We start from the raw sequence: 11,431 nt of genomic DNA, 5'->3' as shown, positions 1-11,431 counted from the left end.
GACGGGAGATGAAGGACGTTAGGCTCTCTTGTCATCTCCTCGTCATCTTCGATGATTTTACTTAACTTTATGTAGTTTTAGTGTAGTTACTGTACTTTTATTAATTTAGGAAAACAATTATCCCAACATAATTATCCCATAAAATATGATATAATTTTTACAATGAAAAAGGTTGAATTGCTAATTATAAACTATGAATATAGATTTGAAAGAACAGGCTAAACGAAGCTTGCTAAATATTAATTTAAAGCCAATAATGATATAAACAAGTTCTTTTATCAACGTATTTTATAAAACATGTTAACAAATAGAGCTTCAAATGGACAGAACTATTGTAGAAAATTAATCAGTATTCCTGCATCAGCACATCACCTGATAAGCAAACACATTGTCAAATTGTAATCTTATAAATGTAAGTAATAGTTTCATATTTAATTGAAATATAAAAGGACAACTGCCAATGCATTTTGTACTGTGTTTGGTCATAGCAGTCCAGAAACTATAATTATTTTCACTTGCACAATTTACAGGGTAGCACTGCCACCTCCCAGATCTGATGTGCTCAGTTCATCAGTTCAGATCCCATGCCTGAATGTTGTCTGTGCAGAGTTTGTGCATTCTCAGGCTGTCTGAATGGGAATTCTTCTTCCATCATCAAAAGGTATGCATGTTAGTTTTATTTGTGATTTGAAATTGTTCCTGTTAAATGTGAGTGTGGGCATGTGCAAAAGTGGCTGGCTGGAACTGGCACCCTGTCCCAGTCTAGTTCCTGCCACCACTGCTAGGATAGGCTTTGGCCTCCTTACAACCCTGAAATAAATTAAGTGGTTGTGGGAATGTTATGTTATTTAGTACTAGTCTTTTCAGATGAATAGTTTGGTCATCTTCAGTTTTGTTAATATGTTAATTTTTTACAGGTTAAAGTTGAGTTTACATAATATTGACTGTGTGTTACTATCCACTACCCTACCTTACCCTATCCACTGCATGTTACTCAGAAAGTATTCTCTAAATATTTTAATGAATATACAGTACATGGGTCTTCCGGTCTCCGGGCCAAGACTGAAGCGTAAAAGGAGAAAGATGAGGTAGAGGTCCAAGTAAATCCATGCCATTCTACCCTGTTTGCAGGAACTGATTAACCTCTGGTTTTAAAAACTTCTGAAACTCTGACCCTTTGATTTCATTCTTTTATGAAATGTTCAGTTTTTGGGCTTTTAATTTGATATGCAATAATAAAAATGTATCGTACAAGCTCTGAAGGAGGAACAAAATGTTAATGAATATTTTAGACATTATCTGATTGTCACATTCTTACTCCTGAATACCCACAATTTTTATGTTTTGCCATCTGTATCAGTTTTCCATATTTTAAATTTGGGATGGCTGGTTAATGTAAAAAGGTACCAGTTTAGTTATTCTGTTATCATTATAATGTTGCATGTGCAAGATCCTTAATATGATCCTTCATTTTTACAGGCAAAATGCAGTTTTCCAAAGCCTATCCTGGAATCATCAAACACCATTCACAAAGCAGCCTATTGTCTATTGTGAGGCACTCATGAACAGTGTTTTTATTATTCTTTTGTTTTTCCTAAAAAGTCTGATTTGTATCAACATAGCATTCTCAAACTTGCTGATTTCAATTTAAGCTTATAGACTGACAGAGCCTATCTTGGTAGCAGTGTGCACAATGCAGGAAAATAGTTAGCATTCTTCAGCAGTGTAATAGTCTACAGAGGAGCTGAAATCAAAAGTTCTAAGTACTATTAATTGGCAGTAATTTTTTATTGCAGTATATCCTTTCTATTTAATGTTCACACTTCTTAGTTGTGATATGTTACAGTGAGAACAAAAACAAATCATACAAGCAATATAACTATTAAAATTAGCAAATTGAATGGGTGTCATGGTGGCTGCTACTGCTGCTGCCACGCAGTAAGGAGACCTGGGTTCGCTTCCCGGGCCCTCCCTGCGTGGAGTTTGCATGTTCTTCCCGCGTCTGAGTGGGTTTCCTCCGGGTGCTCCGGTTTCCTCCCACAGTCCAAAGACATGCAGGTTAGGTGCATTGGCGATCCTAGTGTGTGCTTGGTGTGTGGGTTTGTGTGTTTTTGTCCTGCAGTGGGCTGACGCCTTTCCCGGGATTTTTTCCTGCCTTGCGGCCTGTGTTGGCTGGTATTGGCTCCAGCAGACCCCTGTGACCCTGTGTTGGGATATATCGGGTTGGAAAATGACTGACTGACTGACTGAAATTGAATGGAACGGCTGACAGTGAGAATATTTTATGAAGGTTTTTGAAGGTACAGTTGCAGCAGATCTACAGTCTTCACTTTCCCATATGAGTTTATATCTTTCTGATAGGTCTTTAAATACACTATTTTGTAGTTTGGGCTTGATATTCAAGTAAGTGTTTAGTACCGCTATGTCAAAGCACAGTTTAATCTTCTAATATTATCTTTCTCATTTTACTTACATTAGCTCAAAATTACATTCCTCCCACAATTCATTATTTAAAAAGCATTTTTTTTACTTTTAAGACTGCAAACTCTACTGCTGACCTTCCTCTGACTATGTCTAGCAACCACTTAACAGGGTTTATAGTTCTATTTCAAAACTGAAAATTATTCCTACCTACTGAACTGAATGCAGAGTATTTACCATATTTGCCATTATACCCATTTATGACTTTGACTTTTAGCTATTTAATATAGTTAAGTGCAATTTGTTTAATTTTATTGTAAATATATCCTCTAGAGAGTAAGACATTTACTCTCAACTATGTACCCATGAATAGTGTATTGTATTATTTTGTAGCTGGATTACTAGATTTCTATGTTTCAAAATACACTGTCAGTAAGCAACAGAATTATGAAAACTCTTCGTTGTCCCCACTGATTTGACTTCTTACCCAACAGAGAATCTTCCTCATGTTTCCGTTACATTCTCACTCAGTTTAAGCTTACCAAATCTATGTGACAGTTGAGGTTTAAGCAATTTTTTAACTTTTCACATTGAATACTCTTTCCATTTTGGACTGTAGAGGGTGCTCATGACCCATCCCAGAATTCTACCAATGCTGCAGGAGGCCGAAATACAACAGAAGGAGTAATTATAGTAAGAGAAACTGGAGAACACACAAAACGATAAAATAACAAAGGCCACCGACAGAAAAAAGTGTCCCTATCCACCCCATAGGGAGGCTTGACCTCTAACTCACTGCATATTCTCACTCTGCCTGCAGACCTTTCTAGAAAATAAAAAAAACACTCTAATCATCTTTACCTTTCAACTCCTAATTTAACAGCCATGTGGAGCTTCTTTCCACCTTCAAGGACCTGGAGGAGATCACAAAGCTTAGTTCAGTGAGGGTAACATCCATCTAGCACCATCTGAAGCTTCCTCATCAGGGATATTTTGTGGTAAAGCCTAGATAGGCTGTCACTGACAATGTCCTCTAGGAAACACAATATTTTATGTTCGAGCCACAAAACATGATCTTGTGGCTTGGGGAAACTATCAGAAGGTACAATATTTAATCTATAGTTTATAGCACCCCATAAGTCGCACCTCTTGTTGACCAGACTGTTACCTGTCTTTACACCACTCATTCAGATTATCATGCCCACTACATGCAATGAACATGATTTTGATGTGCTTCTAAAACTGCAGGCTAAAGAAACATTGCATTGTAAAAAAACTGTTCTTCAATCTGATGCACTTGCTTTCTTTTGATCTTGCTTTTATGTTACTTTTGTCCTAATAGAGGGGCTATCCCGTTACTGTTTATATCTTTTTTATGTACTTGTTCGGTAATTGTAATTGCTGTAGAAAACTTTACAAACTCAGGTCAAATATTGGACCAAACCAAATGTAAAATGTACACTCAAGTGTATTTAAAATGATATTGAATTTATTGCATATATTACAAAACACACTATTCACAGAAAATAAAAAGCTTGCCAGACTTCTACATGAGAACCGAGTAATTTAGTTGACATGTGCCAGGTTTTTTTACACAACAGATGGCAAGCAGATTTACTGTTTCCATAAAAGCCTGTTTAATTTGCAACTTAGAATAAAAGCATCACAATGCAATGCCATTATTACTAAATAAAATGCAACATTAATTAATGGAACATAATTATTGAAGCAAACAATATACAGTGTATAATAACTCCTTGAGTTTTTATTCCTGCCCCATAGAGGAATTCACAATAATTCACAATGAAGCACAAGTAAAATAATACAGCAAACAATTGAAGCAAATATTAAGAATTGCATTGTTTTAATAGGGAAGTTAACCATTTCTGATGTACAGTCTCATTAAAATATTCAGCAAGGCTTGTACTGATAGTTCAAACTGTATTATGTTAATTTTCAATATATGGTTAGATTTCCTGGCAAAAAAGTCTCACCCATTGATATCCATTTTCAATACCACTCTATTTAAAATGCTCCAAAAGTTTGCATTATATTTACATTTTTCCTCTTTTTTAAATCTAAATTGTTTTAAGAAATATACTGACAGGAGGGCAAACTGGGTTTCCAATGAAGGAAATAGCAAGTCAATTGATAGTATGCAGTCCAAAGGACATAATGTACAGTAGTTTCTTACTTTTGAACACATTTAATGCAATCTTAACATTGCCTGGAACAGGGGAGTATTGTGGCAGCATTGGCCATACGTTAGGAACCAAATAAAAAACTGGGGTGGAATTTCTTTACAGATTATACCTACGTGCACACACACATCCATACACACCCCACACACAACACACACTTATAGTAGGCTAATTAAGAGTAACTATAGTCTAACAGAAATATCTTGCGAATGTTGTTTAGAAATTAGAATATTCATACAAAAATTCTTTCAGAGCATAATTGAACTGAGACGTGAATCCGGCAGTGCCATTAGCCACTGCACCACTTTGCTACCCTGCTAAATACATTTACAAATTGTAACAAGAGTAAATATTAACTAAGTAAATTTTGAACTGCTGAAATGGTTCATGAGAAAAAATGAGCAATTTACAAGACTTACGCAGCCACAAGAGAGAATCAGATATGTGTATGTTGTATGTAAAATTAATTTTGATATTTAATGGCTTTCTATGAGAAACAAAGAGAAACTTATTGAAGTATTTTATGTATTTTGTTGTACAGGCAATGTGTGTATACAGTAAGTGCTGGTAAGTTTTTATTACAAGTCCATATAATCAAAATGGTCATCTGTCCCAGTAGATAATAATATTTTTTAAAAGTATACATTGAAAAGAAGCATTTTCTTAACTGTGTTGATTCATTTACTGATAAATGTAATGCCTCAGACAAAAACAGTGATCATCCTCAACCAATATCCAATGCAATGCATTATTGTGATCTGTGTATTAAATAAGCTTTGTGCTCATATAACCTGCTTATGAATATTATTTTTTCATGTACAATATATACAATACTATTTACTATTATCATTACTATAATAGCCATCCATCCATCCATTATCCAACCCACTATATCCTAACTACAGGGTCATGGGGTCAGTACTATAATATGTTATTATAATTGCTTATGTTCTTTATTATTTATTATGAATACCTTATTCTTCTTTCTTATTATACATTCCTACTTTTTGTTTTATTTATAATGATTTATCAGTCTTTGAGTGTAGAGGAAAACCTTTGAAACTCACTGACTTTGAGAAGAGTTATTTCTTGGGCTCTGCCAAGGGAAACACTAAGAAGTTATTTGTTTCTAGCAGATAAGGGGGGTGAAGCTCCTAGTTAAACACTGAATATTTTGTTGTAACAAAAGATTGTCATCTTAACTAAAAAGTATTACTACACCTTGGCATTTGAGACCCTACAACTGCTAAACCCCAGACATGGTGAAGCACCACATCTGTTGACTTCTCTTTCCTAAGTCTTTTGAATATCTGGCCATCCATAACCTTCTACCATCCAGACTTCTGCATCTGGAGAAGATAATAGCACCAAAAGCATGTCACTTAAATGCTGCATTTTTGTCTGTCCATGTTTAGCGGGGTTCTCCTGGAAGAACCTGACTGTGGATTTTAATGCTGAAAGACTCTTTTAGGTAACCTAAGTATAAACTTATTGTTTGTGCGGTCATTGATATTTGTTGTTGCTGGTTTTTTTGTTGATTTGAGGTGGTACTATAAGCTGACTTACCATTCCAGAGTGAAGTCTCCAGCTAATACTCCCTGCTGGACAGAGTTACTCTTGTCTTAAATTTAAAAAATGCATATGGAGGTCTTTGATGTGAATGAAAGAGACACATTTATGCTCTTACTATATTTAAATGTTTTATTTTAGACCCACAGTCCAAACCCAGGTGCCAGGTTATCCATCCTTAATCATTAATCAATCATGTTGAGAACCTAGGAAAATTCCAAGTTAACCATCCAAGGAAGTTAGTAGGATTTGTTTTTTGACACCTTTCAGAATGACCTAGTGTTTTCCCTGTAGGCTAGTGCTCACATATGGAAAGTCTCATCCCAGGTAAACAGCCATGAAATTTGCACAGAAATTGCACAGAGCTCTTGGGTTCCCCATTTCCAGCCACTTTTACAAGTGGAAAATAGAGGCTATAAAATGGAGCAAATGGGGCATAAACCCATGCAGTTTAAAAAACATACCTTACTTAAATAGAGATATTCTAGACTCAATTCCATTTCCTGTTGCTTTTCAAATCACAACCACTGACAAAAATGTTCAGTAAAAACTTTGTCATAGTTATTTACCATTACACTATTCTCTCCCTTGATGGGAAGTTGTTTTATGCATATGTGTTGTGACATGTGGCTCATGTCGACAATTTCATAGTCTTTGATGAAATGTGTGTTGAAAATGGGAAGTTGTCTCATGCTTAAACTGGCTTAATCCAATGTAGCATTACTGGATTTCAGAGCATATTCCAGACACGCTGGGAACAAGATATGAAACGACTCTGGACAGAGTGGCAGCCCATTGCAGGGCCTACTTACAAACATAGGCCACTTTGAATTTGTCAATTAACTTAACACACACACCTTTTGCATGTCGGAGGTAAACCAAACTAAATCTCACCCAGACACAGAAAGAACATGCAACACCATATGGAGAATGTCTAGGTGTTAAATGTGAACTCCGAACACTGGATCCCTGAGGGAGCAATGTTACCCACTACACCAAGGTGCCAATTCTAAAAATCAGGCATCGATAATCACTTACTACAGTTAAATTAAGTAGGAATGTTACTGGGAATATTAAAGTAGAAAAAGTGCTTTTAATGAAAATCATCCTGCTTAATGACTTAAATATGGGAAAGTCTCATATAGTACAGTTAGTCAAGACAAATCTGGTAAAATGTTTTCCTTTTTTCTACACTTTTTTCCCATTTTAGTAATCTTAATTCATGCACCAATATATATATATATTTTTTATAAAAGTAAAAATGTTCACCTAGTGTTGCTGTATTTCATAACTGTTCTCTTCCATATGAGCCTACAGTAAAAACGTCCTTTATTCTGTATGATTAATTATATTTATAGCAAAAATTGAGAATTTGCCTGGGTTTTGCAGGGACTGGCAGTAAGCTATCCCACCTTAGAATGTGTTCCATTAATTTACCTTTCAGATAATTCACAGCTAAACAGTAGCACCATTTACAAGTGCAACATTCTTTAGAATTTTGTTAACATATACTCTCTTGGCCATATTCTTTAGTTGTGAGGCCTCGGAGAAGTGGAAAGTCTTCCCAAGTTAGCTCAGGATCTGTCAGTGAGTTTCGTTCATCTGTACAGGTGGTGAAGGCAGATACTTCTCTGGTGTCATGGAACCACATGTTTTCATAATGATTTGGGCTTGTCGGCACATCTTGCAGCAGTGGCTGTGTTGAGTCACTTCTCATGTAGGAAGGTTGGAAGGCGTTCTGTCCTTTGTACCCACTGAAGATTACTGTTGCATATTGTATCACACCAGAGTTGTTATCGGAATCCAGACTTGTAACTTTAAAAGCGTTGTTCATTATCATTTCATCTTGACCACAGCCATGGCTCTCAGACTGGAGAGGTCTGTCTTGTACTATGCCTTCAGTCGCTTTCGTAGAAACATCTAAGAAGCTTAGTTTTGATAAATTCATAGAATTGTTATCTTGCAGTTTAGTCTGGTTAGTGTCAACCTAATGGGAGAAAATGACATCTGTTATAGCTTAGAAAACCCAATTTGACTTATGAAGAAAATTTCTTCTGCTTTCCAACGTAGTTTAATTAGAAGAAATTTTATAAGAATTTGAATGCTCTGTGTCATTTCTTACAGTGAGTCAATCGCTGATTGTGAAATTTCATCTTTTGTTAAAATTTTACATTACTGTTTCCAGTGTTACTTTACTGTAGTCTTTGTGGAAAATGTATTTCTGTAAAATTCATAAACACATTTACTATCTTGATATCCTGCTGCTAACGCAACTAAATTCCTCAGCTGGCCTGATTAGATAAACTTATTTTTCGTAATCTTTTAGTTTGCTTCCTTGTATTATCATGCTTTAACATACTGTATATGTTATGTTTTATTCCAGACGAGATTTTAAATCCTGGACTCATTTTAACAGCTGAAAAGATTTTTTAGGTGGTAAATGTGTTTGCTTATTAAACTAATTATTACCAGTTTTGATATTTTATGCGATTAATTTGTTAACAATAATTTGCCAACAAGATTTTGATAAAAAAGATGTTTAACAGGATGCTAGATGAATTTATTAATAATATTTGATTCAATTTCAGCAGCATGGCAAACACATTAAAATAGATACATGTTGTTTGCTCGTTTACCATTGCACACAATGTTTAGGATAGCACAGTGGTACAATGGTTAGTGCCAGGAATAAGAGAAACAATTGAGTTTTATTTCACATAGCATAGCGAAACAAATGTTTATTAAAATGGTACAGTGGTACAATGTCAGTCCGTCTGTTTCGATCACAGTATGTGTTTAGGGACCTTTGTTCACCGGATATGCCTCTCTTTCGTTGTGCATCATGTTGCTTTTGTTCATTGGACATTCTATCCCTTATATTCCTCTGTCTTTGTGCTTTGTTTTGCTTTTGTTCATCAGACATTGCATCCCTCTTGTGGACTCCAGATATTTTGTCATTATATATAGATAGACTAGCAACTCGCTGTGCTATCCATCTTAGATTGGTTGAAATCCGAGTAATCAGTGTAGACCTCAGCATTTACATTTGCAGTGCACCATGTAATGCATGTCTCTGTTATATAAAATTTGGTATGGGATTCATAAGCAGTGTTAATGTTTTTGATGCACAATTATTTCCTTAGAACTAGGGCAACAGAAAAACTGCAAAATTTCAGCACAATACAGATTAAATTTGAACATGACAGATAAGGACAATTACAAAAAAATTTTAATTAAATTGATGTGGCAGTAGGACATGATAGATAAGAGAAAACATATCTGAGGTGCCCCTGATCCCTTAATGCCCTAAGCACATGCTTATTTTACCTAATGCTTAATCCAAGGATAAGTGACTTAATATCACATAGATAGTGTTCTGAACTGAAATAATCTTTCTGTGCCACTGCTAACCATAGTAAAAAAAGAAAACAAAATGACAGGTATGTAAAATTAATATGTTTAAAGTAAAAATGATTAAAATTACCCTCTCTTCAGTAGGGGTCCATTTGGAAATGTTGCTGTTTGCTGGATCTGGTACAGTAGGCCAAAAACTCAGTTTTAACCTGGAGAAAATACACATTGTAGCAAAAGTGTGGATTACTGAATGACATACAGTATATGAGAAGACTAGATGTTAAACTAAAACAAACAATCTATTTTTGGAAGTCATTTTTTTATAACCTTCTTGAGCTCATAGTGCTGAGGATCAGTGAAGCTTCTGGCTCCAATATCAAGAAATGGCTTTCAGTCATCAGTCTTATGGTTGACTGGCTGTCTGGTGGTCAGTGACAAAGGGAACTCATCCTCCTTCGTGCCTTTTTACTTATAGTCTGGCTGTGGTCGACTGCCCTTTCAGTTATGTCACACAGGTTTCATTTAGTCATTGCCCATGTTTTGAAATCTACTGTTCCTCAAAGAACATTGGGAGGTGTTTTTATTTTTTAATTGTATACATCATGTTTCTGTATCCATTTTTTTCAATAGAATTTTGATCAAATGAACATCCTAAAATATGTCTAATCCAATTCTGGCTTCAGAACCTAATCTGGTAGCATTTCATTTAAGGCAGGAAACGGCCCTGGACAGGGTGTCAGTCCATTACAGGGCCAAGTTTTGCACACACTCACGCTCATCATGGGACAAATAGGAATTACTAATCAATCTAACCAGCACATCTTTGGGCATGTTAGAGGAAAACTGGAATAGGATTTATTTCCAGGGTGATGGATCTTTAAGGTGGCTGTGATACCAAAGAGCCACCCATAAAATTAAACATGATTAAAAAATTATTTTGTAAATGGTAATGTGTCCATTTAGTATCAGTGGGAGAGCTATGTAAATGTTATAGCTTTTGAGACACTTCTGTTTTGCTTTGCACATAGATGTGCTGTACTTTGATTAATCTTTGTTCTCAAATATTATTTGATAAAAATTTCATGAACTTACTGTCTGTGATTTATAAGGCAAGCCGATGCTGCAATTATAAGGAGCAGTACAACTGCAATGCACACAGGTATAATTGTGATCAAAATGCTGCCATGATCTAGAAAAAAAGGCAATTGAGAAAATGAAATTTAGACTAATAAGAACAATTCAAAAATGTTTCTATATTTTGCAGAAAGGTGTTCCCTTATCCATATTACCCTTGGCTAGTACTCTTTTTATCAATCATAGATCAGACAAAGCCAATGCCAGCCCTTTAACCATGTTACCTTTTATCATACTTTCCTGTGCTCTTTCTCTCCTGTTTGGTGCTTTGGCAGATCTGCATTAAGATTGTGAGATGAAGTGCTTACTGTACATAACCATAGTTGGTTCACTAATTTATAAATTGTGCATTGTGAAAATCAATAAAAAGGCAAACTGCATATGTTTTCGGCTTTCTGTACCTTTCGATAATGTGCTTAAGGAAAATTATAACAACATTCAAAAAACAAAACAATACATTCATCTTTAATTTAAAATTTCCTTTATAGATTTGTATATACTGTAAATGAGGTAAGTTTAAGGATGAAATGGTACATGGCAGGAATCAACTCTAGATGAGACAAGCAGTTCAGTAACTAACTAACTAACTAACACACACAGACAGACACTCATTACTCATCTGTGAGCTGTTCAATGTCACTAGTTGATCCAGTGACATGACTTTTGTCTGTTTTAGGAAACTCACTCTGACACTGGGAGAACATGCCTCATCCACACAGAAAACATCCAAGCTCTAAACTGATCCAGAGTCC

The 11,431-nt window shown here is 35.4% G+C and overlaps 1 protein-coding gene and 1 long non-coding RNA gene across 4 annotated transcripts in view; one reads left to right on the top strand and one right to left on the bottom strand.

The window, feature by feature from the left end:
* The first annotated feature begins 15 nt into the window (after positions 1–15).
* Positions 16–11,428, top strand: LOC120518200. 2 transcript variants are annotated; one of them, XR_005631197.1, is made up of 3 exons: positions 16–412; positions 531–661; positions 11,356–11,428. It is a non-coding gene; the product is annotated as an uncharacterized LOC120518200 (long non-coding RNA). The 2 variants fall into 2 exon arrangements; XR_005631196.1 differs by lacking the exon at positions 11,356–11,428 and adding an exon at positions 1,480–1,603.
* LOC120518198 (granulocyte colony-stimulating factor receptor-like) overlaps positions 3,889–11,431 on the bottom strand; it is an 87,785-nt gene continuing 80,242 nt past the window's right edge. For both annotated transcript variants that reach the window (XM_039740853.1, XM_039740852.1), the window contains 3 exons: positions 10,638–10,734; positions 9,676–9,754; positions 3,889–8,178 (listed from right to left, as the gene is read on the bottom strand). In XM_039740853.1, coding sequence (XP_039596787.1) covers positions 7,693–8,178; positions 9,676–9,754; positions 10,638–10,734 — 662 coding nt within the window. In that variant the 3' untranslated portion in view covers positions 3,889–7,692. The remainder of the gene's footprint in view (positions 8,179–9,675; positions 9,755–10,637; positions 10,735–11,431) is intronic.

The sequence above is a fragment of the Polypterus senegalus genome, chromosome 17 (assembly GCF_016835505.1).
Source record: "Polypterus senegalus isolate Bchr_013 chromosome 17, ASM1683550v1, whole genome shotgun sequence".
NCBI classification, from domain to species: Eukaryota; Metazoa; Chordata; class Cladistia; order Polypteriformes; family Polypteridae; genus Polypterus; species Polypterus senegalus.
This window is presented reverse-complemented; position numbering and strand designations above follow the sequence as displayed.